General features: G+C 40.5%; 1 protein-coding gene across 1 annotated transcript; it reads right to left on the reverse strand.

The window, feature by feature from the left end:
* Positions 1-221: 221 nt before the first annotated feature.
* Positions 222-18,446, reverse strand: cracr2b (calcium release activated channel regulator 2B). Its single transcript, XM_036576556.1, has 18 exons — positions 18,338-18,446; positions 12,738-12,982; positions 12,215-12,326; positions 11,961-12,072; positions 10,359-10,505; positions 9,968-10,058; positions 9,588-9,683; positions 9,314-9,501; positions 8,281-8,352; positions 6,470-6,524; positions 4,736-4,815; positions 4,039-4,156; positions 3,571-3,688; positions 3,339-3,420; positions 1,743-1,857; positions 1,433-1,540; positions 1,277-1,353; positions 222-439 (listed from the first exon to the last, which is right to left on the reverse strand). The coding sequence occupies exons 2-18, from the start codon at positions 12,978-12,980 to the stop codon at positions 352-354; spliced, it is 1,902 nt and encodes a 633-aa protein (XP_036432449.1). The 5' UTR covers positions 12,981-12,982; positions 18,338-18,446; the 3' UTR covers positions 222-351.
* Between the last annotated feature and the right edge of the window lie 338 nt (positions 18,447-18,784).

The raw sequence follows: 18,784 nt of genomic DNA on the forward strand, positions 1-18,784 counted from the left end.
CTGTAGCCTATATAGTGTGTTTATGTGGCTATGAGACTTGGCTATGTGCAATAAAAACAAGTATATTCCTTAACAAAGTATTAGACAAAGTAATTGTCTATGATTCTATACATATTTGTTTAATACTGGCCTGACTTTGGGCTGAATGTACTGAAAAAATATACAAAAAGTACACAAAAAAGTATATAAAAAGCCACTGTCCAAAATAGTATAATTTAGGGAGAACTTCCACTTGTTCCATTAGTGCTCTGAGATCAGGTCGTGTTCTTTCTGGCGTGATGCAGGCCTCCGTCAGAAGTTCCATGACCCGCTGACTGGGTTTTATATCCTCACATGACGCTGCTCCTCTAACTATTTGCAACAGTGCCCTCTGTTGCTGGAGTTGTCATGAAGATGTAGGGCAGACTCACATTGTTTATCTTGCTGTGCCGCCATCAGTCTAGAGACACAATACAATGGTGATGTTTGAGTAGTTTGTACAGATCCTGTCCTCTGCATGGGTCTTTATCACCAAACTGTGACTGTTTCACACAACAACAACTGGAACATTTGTGTCAAAATTTTAATTCTGTTTAGGTTTTACTGTAAACATGTGACAATAAACACATTTCCTGTAAAAAAAAATATATATACCTGTGAAAGATATTATATACACTTATCTAAACTTTAAAATAAAAAATGTATGTTATGGACAGGCACAGAACTATTTCACACCTTTTGACTGTTATTTTTATATAATAAATAACATAAATAAATTGCAAGATGTATGCAAATCGTGTGTTTTGTGTTAAACTACAGGTAATGCACTCATTACTTCGAGCAAAGCCACTATCAAATGAGTAAAATACAATATATTAAAATTAGTTGTAGGCTATAGCATTTTGTTTTTATTATTATTAAGATTGAGTCAAATATAATCTGTCTATGTTAATCTAATTTGGATATAATTTATATGAAATTCAGACACATCTGCCTTGAGGACACGAAAGTGCATGTTTACCGACGATGATGCGCATACGAAAGAACTGCCTTGAAATATCGCTTCTACTAAACAAACTACCATGTTACTACTCTAGACCAGGGCTCATCAGTTCTGATCCTGGAGGGCCGGAGTCAATCTCAGTTTAGTGATTTACCTGCTTAACACACCAGATTTAACTAACTAATTTAGCAGTTAATTACCTGGCAGGGAAGAGCAGGGAAATCACCAAACAGTGCTGGACTCTAGCTCTCCAGTACTGGAATAAATGGCTGCTGCTCCACTCTAGAATCTTACCGAGCCAGGTGTGTCATGGACCTCTGTATATTATGGCCACTCTTAGCACTGCATTCAAAGAATTCTGCCTGGTACTCCTGAAACACAGTCACAAATGATAAAAAAGGACTAGAGGAGAAGCAGAATACAGATAGGAGTGTTTGTGTGGTTTATCACCTCAGCCAGTTTCTGGCCCTGTCTGGAGGTCACTTGTCTCCTTCCCCCTTCCTCCATGTCCGTCTTATTGCCTAGTAACATCAGACATGCTCCCTCAGCCATGTTTTTCTGCACAAAGGATGGACTCACATTAGAATAACCAATTGTGCAACCAGAACACAGTCCACAAACTGGCATGCAATATTTTGTATTGTCAGTTAATCTTTCCAAATCACTGGACATCTTTATGTTCCAATTTGTTGTACTAACCTACCCGTAGGAATGCAAAACTTCCTGAAAATGCCTCATTTGCATCTCAAATTGGCCTCACCTGAACTTGGTCTAGCCAGTTGCGCAGTGCTGTGAGCGAGGTGGCCTGAGTAACATCATACATGGCCAGGATTCCATCGGCCTTGCGGTAGTACTGCTGAGTGATGCTGTGGAACCTGAGACAGAGGAAAGAAGAGCTCTTCACTGCTGAAGTGCTTTTCATTTCTGCGATTTAGATTTACAGAAATATTGTACTTGACTAGCCCTTTAAAGGGGAATTCTACCAATTTTGAAAAAATTCTGAATGATTAAATAGTTAAGTTGTAAACCAAGTCATTCATAGTAGTTTGGTGTGAAATGCTCCATTCTAAGTTAGAATGGAGTCAGAATTGTTCACAGTGGTGGGGACAGAGTTTAGTGCCTCTTAAAGCTCACTAATAGAAAGTTATGATGAACATGAATTTTACTTGAATATTACATGATACCTGACACATTGTTTCACACTAGTTTTGAGATAAGATTTCGGTCTAAAACATGTCTGTTATATACAGTAATGGAGGAGAGGTACAAGCAGGGCATTCTAAGGCAAAATAGTGCCCCCCAATTTTTTTTTTTTAAGGTTTACCATTACTTTACCATCATCAATACTACAAATAAAAACTCAGAAGACGTGTAGCTTCACTGGTGGTTTTGGATAGTAAATAAAATGTCTATATTTGTATTGTAGATTGTGATTCCGGGCAGCACGGGGGCGCAGTGGGTAGCACTGTCGCCTCACAGCAAGAATGGCCTGGGTTCGATTCCCGGCCGGGCACCAGGGTCATTTCTGTGTGGAGTTTGCCTGTTCTCCCCGTGTCTGCGTGGGTTTCCTCCGGGTACTCCGGTTTCCTCACACAGTCCAAAAACATGCTGTCAGGCTAATTGGACATGCTGAATTGCCCCTAGGTATGAGTGTGTGTGTGTGTGTGAATGTGTATGTCTGTCTGTCTGCCCTGCGATGGACTGGCGACCTGTCCAGGGTGTATCCTGCCTTCCGCCCAATGACTGCTGGGATAGGCTCCAGCACCCCACCGCGACCCAGAAGGATGAGCGGTTTAGATGATGTGTGTGTGTGTGTGTGTGTGTGATTGTGATTCCTGGTTCCTATCACCACCACTGTAAAGAAATCTGAGACAGTAGATTTCTCTACAATGAACCATTTCACATCAAACCACTCAGAATCTCCATGTTTACATCTTTATGATTGATCTTTAAAGAAAGTGGTGGAATTCCCCTTTAAGCTCTAGGCTTATTAAGTTGGCTTGAAGCTGGTTCTTTGTTTTATTCTTATTATTAACCAGGAATAGCAACCACCTGGGATATCATAGTAGTGGCCTAACAACACCTTAGCCCAACCAACCACTTAACAAATACTAAGCAAAGCCCTAACAACAAGCTGGAATACAGCAACCACATGGAATGGCTATATAAACCCAATGTAAAGTTTGTTCACAAACTTTCCTTTTCTAGCAATTAAGATGTTATCCAGTAACTACGACGAATTATCCATTAACTGCTATAAAACTAATGTGTAGTTATGAGCATGAAGAAGGGAAGTCTGGACCCATCAAGGGGTTTAAGGGGTTAAAGCAGTAATTTATTCCAGTTTTTCTCTTACCTCTCCTGTCCTGCTGTGTCCCAAAGTTGAAGAGCAATATGGGTGGAGCCAAGCTCCAGACTCCTCACCTGGAAGTCCATTCCTGCCAAGCAAATGCAAATGATTCTTTGTGTTGGGAGAAGCTGCTCACCACTGCATCTAACCAGTTTTGAGTTATCTTGCTTGGGATAGGTTCTTCTTCTAGGCAGCAGAAGCAAGACCAGTACAGGCAGGTGTTAGAATTGTGGCTTACCTACAGTAGCGCTCATTTTGTTAGGGAAATGGCCTCTGCAGTAGTGGTGAATGAACGAGCTCTTGCCCACTCCTGAGCTGCCTAAAAACACCACCTTAAACACACGCTGAGGGTCAGCCTGAGAAAGAGAACAACAGGGTTACTGAAACAGAGAAAACTGTACCATGGTAGGCATAGAGAAGACATAACTCATAATTATTTTAATATTTGGCATTTGATTAGATCTGGTAATGTAGAATGACAGTAGTTCAACAACCAGAAGGTACTGTGAGAGAGAACGATCGAACTCAAAGAGGTGTCATTCAGGCCAGTTTAATCTTCACTTTCTGCCATGCAAATTTCTAAACTTCTGTATTTGCATGTTATATAATAGCCTAGCAAATTCTTTCTTTCTCTCTCTGTCTCTCTGTCTCTCTCTCTCTCTCATAAAAAAGGATGCAAAGCAATTTAAAAGATGTACAGAAATACCGTTTTGCTGTCTAGTAGCGTGACAGCTCTCTGGTTGCTCTCTGATAGTTGTGTTGTCTCTGCTGCAGGGATCACATCAGGTGAGCCATTCTTCAACTGAGTGGCAAAACTGAGCTGCCTTAAGCGTCAAGGAGAAAACATACCAATCCTTTAGAGCATACTCCTCAGGCCAGATACAAACAAAAGCACAGCACCGATCAAATATTGGAGTGCACTTACTTGGAACCAGGCTTTATATTAATAGTTATGGTTGTACACTGCATAAATTGTCTAATCACTTAATATTTCAGTATGTCAGTACTGTCCTATCAAAACGTTTTACTTTTCTCTTTTCTTAGACCATATAAAATGCTATTTGTCCTTCGAGTAAACATTTTGTGACAAATGGATTGATAGAGAACTTTGAATGCAAGTCAATATCAAGACTTTTTCCCAATTAACTTTGGTCCATTTACCATGAAATTTACACATAAAGGGCTACTTGTATTTTTAAATTATGTAAAAAATTAAAAATGCCAAAAATGGAGATATGAGGTTTTGTTCTGACATGAAAGATGTGCTATTTATGCATTTTAAGAAGTTAATCATAAGTGAATTGCATATAAACCTTTTGTTAATTAAAATGGTACTGCATATATAAATACTTTGGTTCAATGGGTTAAATCGTATAAGAAGTTTGTGAATTTCAGTGACGCACCTGCTGACAGGCTTCTTGGCCAGGAAATAATCCCCAATTATTGATCCTTTCTTCTCTAAAGGTCTCTTCATCTTAGGTGTCTATGGAACAGTCCATGAGACATATTTTGTCTTTAGGTGAAATCAGGAGTAGAATGCAAATCATTCACAAGAGACATAACTGTACACTCTTCCACTGAATAGCTATGAATAGTATCTTACTATGTACAAGAGAGGGTTAAATGTGTGTTTCTTAGGGCGCTGACCTTTGGCTTTAATTGTCTTAGTAATGTGTCTGTGTGTGTACATGCTTGTGGGTATGCATTTGAGTCTTGTGCAATAAGGACACGGATAGGGAACTGTACCTTCAATAAAGACTTTTATTGTGCACTGTGGTGGTGCTGGAAAACACACCCATTTGTTCATAACCTGACTAGTTTCAGATTTACAAACTTTGTCTCCGTTTTGTTCATGATAAGTCCGATTTTTTCATTTGAGAAAAAAAACAACCTGACACAGAGAAATCAGCAACAAAAACATAAATTAATAAATTAAATTCACATTATAACTGTGTGCCACGAAATGGTACAGATACATAATGGACAGACATAAAACGGATAAAAAGATAAATAGATTTGTCCTGTTATGTCACTAATTTTTACATAACACCTAGCAAACTGAGTTAGAGAAGCAATCATTCAGAGCAACTGGGCCAACAGTCTCATTTATAGTGTTCCCCCAAGACAAATAGGAGTTATCTCCTGGGTGGAGTTTCTAGTGATGGTTATAAACATGCTGGAAAAGCAGTTGGGTTTCCAAGTAGTTCAGAGTAAAGTTGGGGTGGATTGAATGAATAAGCAGCTCCCATCCCAATGGTAAAATCAGTTATCTAGCACTCTAGCTGTGAAACACACTGATATTTCTTATGCTAGTACATCCTGAGCCTTTTTGCATATTTTAAGTGTCACTCTTTAAATAACAAAAATAATCTAAACTAATGTTATAGTGAAATAATCAGGGAGAAACACTGTTGAGCTTTCTGTAACAGTTAGAAAAGAAAAGTTGTTTTTTTCCTACTTATCTATTCATACAAAACAGAGAACAGCGATTACATTCACAGCTCCAGACTGGCCTTCAAATGTGTCCTACCCTGTCTTTCCACTTAAAAGGAAACCCATCACATGTCCTTGACTTCACAGCAGTTATGTGTTCATATTCTCATAGTTGTTCATTGTTTTAGCTTGGGACTTCTGCCTCTAGATAATGAAACGTCTTGTAGCTTTCAAGTAGGTGAAAGGCCACGGAGGGCCAATCTGACTAATGCATCTGAAGACTCATATCAAACCATTTGGTTTCACAGATGCAGATTAAACCCAGTCCTTAACCAAAAAGACTTTTTAACAGACTCACTGGAAAACTGAAATCCTTGTCTGAGTAACAGGGATCAGGTACGCCATATCAAATCCACACTTTTGCCTTATGTCAAATAAGCATCAATCGTCCACAAGCTCATATCACAGCAACGTGCAAAGACTGTGAAAGAAGGTGAAGATTCACTGGTTTCTGCTGACCAAGGACAGACAGGCACAGCGCTGCCCACAGCATTACGTCAGAGACTAGGAGCAACCTCATCTGCACCAGCACAGAGTCCGGCTCAGTATGGGTAAAAGGAATACACCCAGGGTGGGTTGCCATGCCCACAGTTGCACTGTGAGTAAGGGAGGATAGGAGGCATGAAGGATTGTCTGTGACTAACCCTCTTCTGATCCTGGTGTGCATCTTTCTCATCCCGCAGGCGCTTGTTCATGTCCCTGAGAAACAGATAATGATGGAATTACATCAAAACAACAATTCAAAGAATTTATAAATCATCTACTTTGGTCTTTGGCTGTTTCTGCTGTTGTATATTTGGCCCATATAGTGTTCTTTAAGTGCTGAAGAGAACCACAATATGCTGAGAAAAGCATACTGTGATGCAATTTACCACAATAACCATAAGACATCATCATATTGCCCACCCCACTACAAGGTAACATGTTTGGTGTCCTTTAGAGGCAGAACCTTCAGCATTAACTTGAAAACTGTCTCTAAATTAGCCTAGTTTAGTTAGTTGTAGTAGGCCAACCAAATTAACCTTTTTTTCCCCATTACACCAGCCACAATGACTGTGGCCCCTCTTTCCCTCCAATCCCTCCATCAATGGAAAGGGATCACCTTAGGACTACTGCTGACCAGATATTATTGAGGTGATTTACCATTCTAAGCACAGCAGTGACACTGATGTTGTAGTGTATGTTGCACTAATAAGAGTGCATCAGGCACAGCAGTGTTACTGGAGTTTTTAAACATCTCAGTCACTGTCGGGTTGAAAACCAAAAATATCCAGCCAACAGTGGTCATATGGTCAGAAACTGATGGACTAGAGTAGGACTAACACAAATTGATTGAAAAAGGTGAGCTATCAATATGTGTAACTGTACACTTGCACAACTGTTCAAAAGTTTGGAATTAATGTTTTCAATAATATCAAACCAATATGGTTGCATACAAGTGAATAAAATGACTAACATGCTTATCCTATGAAACATCCTATGAAGGACACTAGGAAGCTGTAAAATTAAAGGGAAGGTAAATATTAAGTACGTCCAGAATGATGAACACAACTGTAGAAAATTCTAAAATGACTGATAAAGCTGTATAGCATCAAGAATTCAGTTCTAATAAAATATTGAGAACTAATCATATTTCAAAAGTGGAACTCAAATCTCAAGGCAAAAAAAGTGATGTACAATGTATTATTTATCATTTAATAACTTTCTGTTCATATAACTCTTGAAATATTTAAATACTGAAAACATCTAGAAAATATCTTTTGGCAAAGCATTTATAACATTTAAATTCACACTGTAAACATTATTATTCTACACAGAAATTGTCAATATGGCAAGTGATTCCAAACTTTTGTGTGCGGTAGTGTAGCAATGTGGCAGGTGTGTCTAATAAAGTGTCCAGCAAAGGACTGAGAACAGTCAATTACCTAAACAACATCTAGTCAGTTGTGGTCTTATGGTGGTCTCTTACTACTGGTGGACAGGGCAGAGCAGGGTGATAAACTGTGCACCCACAGATGGGCTACAGTCAGTAATTGTAAAACTGCGAAGTGCACCTACAGTAGTTTTTTCTGATAAAGTGGCCAATCCATGCAGATACAAGGCATATGTACCTAACAAAGTGGCCACTCAGTGTATATATGGGCTAAATTCCAGCAGAGGAACTCCCTTCTCTGTGTGGTCTGTTATCTTGTTCAGAGGTTATCCGTGGGCAGGCCCTGAGAGAGCTGCTGACCTTATTCAGAGCTAATAACACCCTTTTAACTACACATGATTTCCTTGTCCTACACACTGGCGAGAGGATATGGTTCGGTCCATGTGCGCACTGTAGAATACTCCCCACCTTATCTCACTGATAAAAGCAGATAAAACTGAAATGGGCCATGTCCTGTACAGACACACCACTGACACACCTACACACAATTACGTGTAATGCAACACAGCCAGGCAGGCCTACCTGAGCAGATCCAGCTGCCTCATCAGGCTCTCTCTCTCTTTCTGCATGTTTCTGGAGACTTTCAGCACTTCCCTGCTCAGAGAGAGCAAAATGGAAGTAAAACATATGGAAACCAAATGTAATAAAAAACAAAACAAAACAAGAACTAGAAGTGATAGAGGAGCATTATTCAATAGGAAAATCCACCTTGGTTTATTGTAATTTTATTGTTTATTGTAACTCATTTTAGCAATTCTTACAGTCTAAGACAAGTGTGAGATGGTCGAAAAGTAATGAAAATATTCAAGAACATATTTTTCTGTATGTTCTTACAACAAGGTTTTTGAATAATAATAATAATAATAATAATAATAGTAATAAAAAACTCAGCTTTTTTCTTAGGTATGTAGTTAAGAAAAAAAAAAGTTACACTTAAGAAGATTCTCTTTCTTAAGACACTTTTGTGAATTTGGCCCCAGATGTCCTAAGCATTTCACGCCTTTTAAAGGTACCTCACAGAAAAGTACTACACAAAATAGTTATGAATATGCTGTTTGATGGCTGAGAGTTTGTTTCACAATAGTTTTGAAGTAAGACTTTGGCATAAAATGTATTTCCTTAATCTATTCATGGTAGAGAAGCAAAATAGTCTCCAAAGAAAACTTGTGTTTTCAAATTTACTGCTATTCTACCAGATGACATATAGGTTCACTGGTCATTTTGAATGGTATATATTTTATATATATTTGTGCTGTTTACATCGCAGCCCCTTGTTCCTATCACGACCACTGTAAACACTGTAAATTTTGAAAAAGCTGTGGAATTCCCCTTTAAAGGAACAGTAATAGTTCGGGACTAATTTACACAATTATCCCTAAACCCATATAAAGTGGAATGGCCAAGACATGTGTGCTGTCTGAAGTTTGCTTTTTTAGTTTTGCACTGGAGCTATGAGGCTAATGTGGAAGTTTATAGCCACTAATTAGCACTATTTATCTCCATATTAAATGATAATTCAGGTAGAAAGCCTGGGCATTTCTGGGCTGTCTCTCACCTCTGCTTGCCCTTGTGCTGTTGTGTGATCGTGTCCTGCAGCAGCTGTAGCTGGCCCAGGGCTCTCTGCAGCTCCTCCCGGCTCTGCTCCAGCTGATCCCGCAGCTCAGCATTCATTTGCTGCAGCTTTTGGTTCTGCCCCCGCGTGAGCATCTGCTCCCGACCCAGCGCCTCGATCCTAGTCTCCAGCTACAGCAGGAACAAAAGAGTGTATGTTCTTTTGGAACTAAGGCTATGAAATGGGTTGGAAATGAGTGAATGAATGTCATGTTTACCTCTTTCTGTTTGGTAAGTGTGAACTCTAGTTCCTGCTCTCGTGTCCTCAACTCCAGCAGCAGCTGCTCCCTTCTATCTCCCTGCTTCACACTGTCCTTCATCAGAAAATCATCATCAGTATTATTATCATGCTGTCCATCAAAGTCCTTTATCAATATTTTAAAGATAAATTAGGGCAACTGTGGTCTTGGAGGGCCAGAGTCCAGCACAGTTTGGTGATTTCCCTGCTCAAATACACCCACTAAACCTGGTAAATAATTGTTGAGTTTGATCATGTGTGTTTGAGCAAAGCAGCAAACTGTGCAGAGCTAAAGCCTGCTGGATCAGCGGTACCTCATTAAATACTACTAAGATTTTCTCCCCGTTCATCAAGACCTACCAGAGCCTGTCGTTTTTCTCTCTCTTCTTTGATTTGGCTCTCCAGATCTTCATAGAGAGAGCGCACCATTCTGTCATGGTCATCCTCTCGCCTGACAAATGGGACAAAACCATAAGTGAGGTAACACATGAGCACTAATTTAAAGAAATATCCAGTCCTGCTACTGCAACACCACAGGACAGTCCATCAGCATTTGTTTAGGTCCAATTGTTCATGTGCAACATTGCACAAGTAGAGGCACCAATGCAGCCCATGAGGTTTATGGAATTGCTTATTGTTGTGATCAGGAGTTGGGTCTGGTCAACATGTTTTACACTGTCTGAGACAAGGTTAGCAGTTTCTCCTACAAATCCAGGAGGGCTGTATAAGCAGAAGTCCAGTGAGGGCTAACCTGCGCAGTGCCTGTTCCAAACTGTCCCTCTCCCTCAGTGAGTCCTGAAGATGAGCGACGGCATGAGAGAGAACTTCTTCCAGCACACTCAACAACTCTGGTTTGTCCCTCTGCAAATCACACCACAGAGAGCACAGCTCCCACTGACTACACACACACACATACACACACACACACACACACACACACACTTATGAGTAAATCTACAACAGAACTCATTGATTTTTATAAAGTTCACTTGCATATGTGGTTTCTGACACTGAAGTCATACTTTTCTCTAAAACATTTGACAAAATTACACTATATAGCCTATATCCACTACATGTGGACACTGTGACACTGCCATAGGATGCCATCTTTGCCAAAAGACAGTTAGTGAAATCTCTGCCCGGCTAGATCTGCTCCAGTTAACTGCAAGTGCTACTATTGTGAAATGGAAACATCTAGGAGCAACAATAGCCCAGCCATGAGGCAGTAGAACACACAAACTCACAGAGCAGGGCCACTGAGTACTGAAGTGCACGTAGCATGCACAAATCACCTATCCGCTATTAAATCACTCACTACAGAGATCCAAACTACCTCGAGAAGCAACATGAGCAGAAGAAACGTGCGTCAGGAACTTCATGAAATGGATTTCCATGGCGAAACAGCAATTTGGTACAATGCCAAGTGTCAAATGGAATAGTGTAAAGCACATTGCTACTGGACTCTGAAGTAGATGAAATGTGTTTGCTGGAGTGATGAATCACGCTTCACTATTTGGCACTGTGAAAGATGAATCTGGCATTGGTGGATGCCAGGAGAACACCCCCTACAAGAATGCCAAATGCCATAAGTAAAGTTTGGTGGAGGGAGGATAATAGTCTGGGGCTGTTTTTCAGGGTATTTCTCGGCCCCTTAGTTCCAATCAGGAGTAATGTTAATGCTACAGCATACAAAGATATTTTAAATTATTATATGCTTCCAGTTTTGTGCCAGCAATTTGGGAAAGCCCTTTTCTTGTTCCAGCATGACTGTGCCGCTGTGCACAGAGTGAGCTCCATAAAGACATAATATGACGTGTCTGGTGTGGAGGAACTCCAGTGGCCTGCACAGAGCCCTGATGTCAACCCACTGAACACCTTTGGGATGAACTGGAACGTCGATTGTAGGCCAGGGCCTCTCATCCAACATCAGTGCCTGACCTCACAAATGCTCTTTTGATTGAATGGGCATAAATTACCACAGAAACTCTCCAAAATCTTGTAAAAAGCCTTCCAAGAAGAGTGGAGGCTGTTATAGCCACAAAGGGGAGGGGGCAACTACATATTAGTGGCCATGGTTTTGGAATGAGATGTCTAACAAGCTCATAAAGGGGGTGATAGTCAGATGTCCAGATACTTTTGGACACATACTGTACATTGCATAGATACAATGTTAAGGCATTATTTTATATTTTTGTCCCTTATTGTACTTTTGTCCATTTATAGATTTGAAGCACATCATGTTTAGCAGGCTAAAAAAGTCTTTGAAGCAATCACACAGTGCTGAGATCTAAACTTCCATTACTTCCTAGCTATATTAGCCTCATAGCTCCAGTGCTACATATATTCCACTCACTCTTTAAAGAGTTTATCTGCTCCGAGCTCCATAAGAGTCTGTGTGAATCTGATCTCTGCTGGATCCACTCCCCTCTCCTTCTCCTCACACTCCTCCACTCCTACCAGCTCCCCTGAGAGAGAGAGAGAGAGAGAGAGAGAGAGAGAGAGAGAGAGAGAGAGAGAGAGAAAGAGAGAGATATAGAGAGAGTTCTATACAAAGCCTGTTGGCAGTTTCCGTGTACCATGGCACTGTATGTCACAACAAACACAAACCAAGGCCTGTGTGAAACTCGAGGGGAGTGAGGAATCCATTTCTGTCTCGATCCAAACTCTCAAACACAGACTCCAACTGCTCTGGGGTCAGAGGCAGCTCTCCCTGTAACCGCTGACAACACACACCAAGACAACGTGGTTACAGCATGAAACACAACACAGACAAATGAGCTTCATTTATAATTCTTGACAAATACACTACCGTTCCACTGTTCGGAGCCACTTGCTATACTAGTAATCTTATTACTTTACAATAACATAACACTACTATACAACAATAAGTAACAATAAACTTATACAACAATATTACGCAAAATAACATTTACAATGTAGTTTGAAATATTAGACATCAAAGGTATCTACAAAACAGTAACTTTAGGAGAAGACAGGTCTTTAATTTTAACACAAGTTATTGAGATTTTTTCCAAACTTTGCTCAAATGATGTAGAAAAGGGTAAAAATGGAGATGTGACAGTGAACCTCAGTGTCAGTAGTGTGTAGTGCTAATGGATTTAGAGCACACCTGCATGTCTCTCTTGGTGATGAAGCCCTTGCCCTCTTTGTCACACAGCTCAAACAGCTCCTTGGCTTTACTCATGCGGTCCTGTTGGACAGGGCCTGGAGCCTGGTCTCTGTTCACTCCACTGCTAGGGGAAGGTCTTCCCCCTCTGCCTGGCATGGGGCTCCTTAGCCTGGGCGTACATGGAGATGTCTGACCACTGCCCTCACCCTCCAGCACCTCTCCATCCTTCAGCCAGCCTGACATTACTAACAGAGAGAGAGAGAGAGAGAGAGAGAGAGAGAGAGGCTGAATAAACTTTCTAGGTACATTTACCTCTATATCTTGTCAATGTAACCCAAACTAAACATTAAGCTCTCACTGTTACTATGTACCTTTTACTCAATATTCTCAGAAGTCTTTTCTAGGAATAAGTGAGTTCTGAGTTAATAAATGATCAAAATTGGCTTTCTCTGGGTAAAAAATGCTGATCCTAGCAGTGCTCAGTGCTGAGTAAGAGAAGCATGCAGGAACAGTTAAAAACACCAACCAGGAACCTGAAAAGCCCACGTCAAGCGACTGTGCTGACCTTATGGAAGCATGTGGCAACTCCGAGAACTACACCACTGCAGACTGCTACAATCTCACCCTGGCCTTAATGCTTTCAGAGTAAGGGACTTCTTGAAAATCCTGTTGCAGTAGGCCAGAAATGCCATTTTAAAATTAAACATATTTGCAAGAGAAATCTTGATGCACAATCATATCAGAATCATATCCGTATCAGCTGATGTTTGCTTTAAAAAACTACTGGCATCAGATAGATGTTTAGATTTGACCAATGATTTAAACCAATATTTGATCATGTATTTCGTGTACTCCAAAAGAGCAGAATATTTAAACGACACCGGGCTCTTATTTTTATATGTTATTACGTGTTTTTTTATTTATTTTACTGCATGTTACCAATGTAGAAAAAAAATGTTTCCCCATAATGCTAATCTAGGCAGATATAGTTTCTATTTCTACATTTTATAAATGGTCATGTATCGCCATCCGCCCACATATTCCATATCTGTGCATCTACATTTATTTGTCTGCCTGATATGCTGTTGGTCCTCCATGTGCTGCCAAAACAGCTCCATCCCACCAAGGCATGGACTCTACAAGACCTGTGAAGGTGCACCAAGACGTTAGCAGTAGATCCCTTAAGATCTATAAGTTGTGAGGTGGAGCCACTGTGAATCAGACTGGTTGTTCCAGCACATCCCACAGATGTTTAAACTCTTTGTCATGTTCCTTAAACAACTCCTGAACAATGTGTGCAGTGTGGTGGACTGCATTATCCTCAAAGACGCGACTGCCATCAGGGAACACCACTGCCATAAAGGGGTGTACCGTTAGGTATGTGTCAAATTGATGTCCACACACATGCCCGCACCCAGCATAACACTGTCCAGCGCATCACTCTCTGTCTACTGGCTTGTCTTCTTCCCACAGTGCAGCCTGGTGCCATCACTTCCCCAACCCTCCAAGGTCCAGTTCTTCTTCCATCCCTCCAAGGTCCAGTACAGATGCTCCCCACAAGCTTCGCCAATACTCTGACCCAGCCGTCCGGCCTAAGGATTTGGCCCTTGACAAAGACACTCCAGTCTTCACGTCTGCTCATTTCTCCCAAATCCAACACGCTGACCAATGAACTGGCTGTTTGCCTGCTGTCTAATATGTCTGAGACTTTTATACGTGCAGTTATTGCAAGATATTCAACATTACTTGCTTCGTCTGTAAGTGGTTATATTGTTGTGGTTTATAAATGTGTATTTTTTACTTTTTTATAAAGAACTTTGTCTACTGAAAATCTTATTCTATTGGCAAAACATTTTACAAAAGATTTTACTCAAGAAATAATAAACCACTTTTTAGTTAAAAAAAACTTAAAACAAGTACGAATGTCTAGATCTTAAGATCCCTTTTTTGCACAGAAGCTGCGTTATTTAAGCTACTGCATGATTGCAAACATACATCAGTGGCAAGACACTCAGTCTACTTTAACCATGCAGAGCCAACAGAAGGATTGTTCATGCTGTTACCTAATAGCTGTAATGGAACGACAAAGTAATTCGGCAAACAACTACAGAACCCTCTAAACAACACTAAAAATGTGTGTGATCTCTTCTACAGAATACCAGCATAATTAAGTGGCAGTGTGCTTCGTTGTTTGAACTGAGGCTTTAGGGAGCTCTGCCCTTAGTAAATATCGATGTGTATGTACAGTAACAGTCACGCGTCCCAGCCAGACCATTTCAGACAGGTTTAGATTTAATTCACAGCTCACATAAAGTTTTGTAAAATCAGTTAACTCAAAAGCACTCGATCGTTATTTGGTTAGAATGGTACTGCAGTGTTGAATGAGCGACGTGTTTGGTGTGTGTTGCAACACTACGCAATTGCAGCAAACACGAGAGGGGAAAAAAAGCCAAAAATAGTATGAAACAGCTGGGAATTTCCCAACACCGAGCACAGATGGGACAGCAGTTACTTCACCAATCAAAGAATCCAATGCATTCCCACCATTCAAACATTTCTCTCTGCTTTTCTCTTTCTCTCTGATTCAACCTCCCTCTCTAAAAAGCTCCATATGGATATGGACAGCAGAACCCTGTGGTCATGTGACAGGACTGTGAGCTGTGTGCTGACAGGGAGTGGGTACAGAAACAAAGGGAGATGCAAATAAAGCCTTAACGTAGGTTTGCAGTCATTACAAACCAAATAAAGTAATGATTTCCCCTCAGCACCCATGTATATATATTCTCTCCTTTCTTTTCTTCCTCCAAAGCTCCACGACATGGACAGTAGAACAGGATGGTCATGTGATGTGTGCTCACAGCCAGTGGGTACAGGAACAAAGTGACATGCAAATAAAGCATTTACACAGGTTTGCATCAGACACTGTCCATTACCATTAGCAGCAATCGTAGGCTGAGACGTGGGCGGCTGACCTGAAGTGAATGGTAAAGAGTTGGAGAACTTCAGCTCAGTGCTGAGCTCGTACCTGGGGACATCTGTATGCCTGTGTGCAACCAGAAGGGAGAGGGCACTGGTGTCCTGGAGGATGGAGTCCAGCACTGTTTGGTGATTTCCATGCTTAAGTCCACCTACTAAACCTAGTAAATAACAGATGGGCTGAATTTGGTGTGTCTGAGCAGGAAAATCATTAAACTGTGCTGGACTCAACAGGGCTGGACTCCTCTGGGAGGTCCACCCCTGAGCTGCTGGTGGAGAGAGAGTTTTGTGGCTAAATCTCAGGGTGGACAGTGCAGATTCTGACCTAAGAGGAAATGTCGTTAGGGCCAAGTGTCCTTGCTCTGACTTTTCTTTAACCAACTGCTGTTGTGGCCTTTCTGTATCCATAACTCCAATATAGCATTGATTGATGAGCGCCTGAATGGCACCGTGGCTTTTCCTGGTTTAATGAAATGATGGTTTAAATAATAGATATTAAATTATTACCTTTTATTTAAATAATATATGTAACATTTAAAAAACGCTTTAATAGTTAGTCCTGCGGTCAGCACAGCCATGTACTGAACATGAGAGCAACTTGTCTGTATTTGAATAATTGAAATCTGGAGGGTTCTCATATTGGCTTTGAATATTCCATGATGCGCAGGTTGTTTTTAGCTTATGTCATGATTTTGGCATCTAGTTTTTAAAAGTACAATTCATTATTTGAGATTTTAAACAAATCACAAGTTTGCTGCTGTGTGAGCTGACTAATCTGCACAGACCCTGATAAATTTGCGAGTCATTGTAAACTTGTGATTAAATGCTTAAACAGCCAAAACTGTGCTAACTAGAGCCAACCAGAGACAGAACGCACCATGTAGACAACGTCCAATGGTCATGCAATGCTCACTAACAGCCTGATGACATCTGACAGTTGGCATGGTGTGTCAGGGCCCTAATACAATCACACCATAAATACATTGTTTTTAGCTACAATCAGACAGAAAATAATTTCTACCTGTTAAACATCAAACTACAATTACATGTATAATAGCATTCGACTCACTTACCATTTTTAATTCTGTTTAATTCAGCATACAGTGTAGACTGAGATGCTGTAAGCTGGACACTAGAATGTATTATAAGACATTTTATTCAAAATTTCAAGCTTTTTGGGATTTTTTTACATGATAAATAATGGACTGAAATTACTATTTACAATAATTCCTGCACACTTAAGACAGTCTTAAAAGACAGTTCTTCAAGGGTTCTTTCGTAAAGAAAATGGCTCTATATAGAACTATACTAAAAAGAGTTCTATATAGCACCAAAAAGGGTTTATCAATTGTTACAAGCTTTACATCATAACAAGCAGGACCCCTTTGGTTCTATATAGAACCATCTACAGCACATTCCCAATCAATCTGAAGAACCCTTCCACAATGCAAAGGATTCTTGGAGTGTTCAAGGTTCTACACAGAACCATTTTCTTTACTAAAGAACCCTCTAAGAACCATCTTTTTTAAGTGTGTAATGAAGCTGTCTGCCTGAGATTCGATAACCACATCTCAAATATGAGGCATTCAGGATGTTGATTTTATTATGAGTTAATTCTTAATGTTTTACAGGTTCCTCAGTTATCATGAATCGTCTACGGCTCTGTTTGTTATTCTGAATACATCTTCACTGTTCATAGCCTACAAACTTGAAATCTGTTTAGTTGTAGAGTAAAAGCCTCATAACATAACTGGTTTGTACACTTATCTGAAATATTTTTTATTGAAAATAATGATGCCAAAGTTTTGAACTGTGATTTAAACCTTTTGTACACTGAAGTATTTTAATAGTAGATTATTCATACATTTCAGTAGTAAATGTCTGATAGTCCCTGCTTTACATTACCAAAGCACACTGAACACTGGATCTTGTGGCAGGCAGTTTTCTGGAGTTTCTGCAGTGCTCAAGGTTAAATACACACTCACACTGCTGAACGACAACAGACAGACAGAGTCAGACATGACCAGCTTAGAGCCTCTGAACCAAACCTAAACTGAGCAGTTCAGAGCAACAGAGCAGTTTGGATCATTTACAGATAACAAAGAAAGTCACATCACTCCAGCTTCCACTGAAAAGATGAGGCACAGAGTGAAAGAGGCCATAAAAGTTGTTTCTCTTCTGTTTGCTGCTGAAAAGTCATGACCAAGAACACAAGACTACAGCAGTAGTGCGAGGTAAACGTGTCCTAAAACAACCCTCAGCCAGTAAACAGAACTGTGTGCATCTGTTTGTGTGCGTTGATGTTTTGTTGAATCTGCAGTTGCAGACAGTTTAACCGGAGATAAACCACTGAAACTCAGGAATCTGTTTCGACTGTGGTTCTGACAGAATTCACTGAACAGATCCTTCATACAGGACTGAGACGGTTAGCGAGTCAGCGAGTGAGTGACAGTGTAGATCCTGGAAAGAGGATCCTGTTCGAGCCATACATAATTCACGAGCAGCTCACAGACTCCTCACACACTTAATCTGCTCCCTGTGAGCTGAAACGCTGAAATTCTGTATTCACTCTTTAAATGATCAAATTTACAGCATTTCCAGTGTAAAACTGGCTCTAAACTCACCTCTGGGGAGTTGGGGGACGCGCCTGCTGCTCAGCACAGCCACCGCAGGTATTCTCAGGTGTTCTGCGGCTCCAGCGTTTCTCTCTCTCACTCTCTCTCTCACTCTCTCTCCCACTCTCTCTCCTCTCTCTCCACACGAGGGCAGAAAGAGACACGCTGCGGGATCTTTTTTTACCGTAATCTTCCTCATAGCGGCCTCACAGCGCATCGTGCTGTCAGGCTCACACCTGGCATTGATTTCACAGCTTAACGCGCGTAGAGATCATATCTTGTTCGCTCCAGATTGAACCGAACTTTTTAAAGGTGCTTTCTGAACAATGAGATTTTAAATGGAAGCCCGTTTCCGCCACTGGAGAAAAATATATAGCCATTTAGAAAGTCATTATGATAAAGTTTTCCATCATTATGACTTTATATTTTATAATAATGACTTATAATGACTATTAT

The sequence above is a fragment of the Colossoma macropomum genome, unplaced genomic scaffold, assembly GCF_904425465.1.
Source record: "Colossoma macropomum unplaced genomic scaffold, Colossoma_macropomum, whole genome shotgun sequence".
NCBI lineage: Eukaryota > Metazoa > Chordata > Actinopteri > Characiformes > Serrasalmidae > Colossoma > Colossoma macropomum.

Excerpts from the sequence above, each read along its gene's own strand:
- cracr2b (XM_036576556.1), bottom strand. The coding sequence starts at position 12,980 with ATGTCAGGCTGGCTGAAGGATGGAGAGGTGCTGGAGGGTGAGGGCAGT. Across the intron at positions 10,506-11,960 it reads GCAGATAAACTCTTTAAAGA|TCAGTGGGAGCTGTGCTCTC; the intron begins GTGAGTGGAATA and ends GTGTGTGTGTAG. Across the intron at positions 4,157-4,735 it reads GCCAAGAAGCCTGTCAGCAG|GCAGCTCAGTTTTGCCACTC; the intron begins GTGCGTCACTGA and ends TTGACGCTTAAG.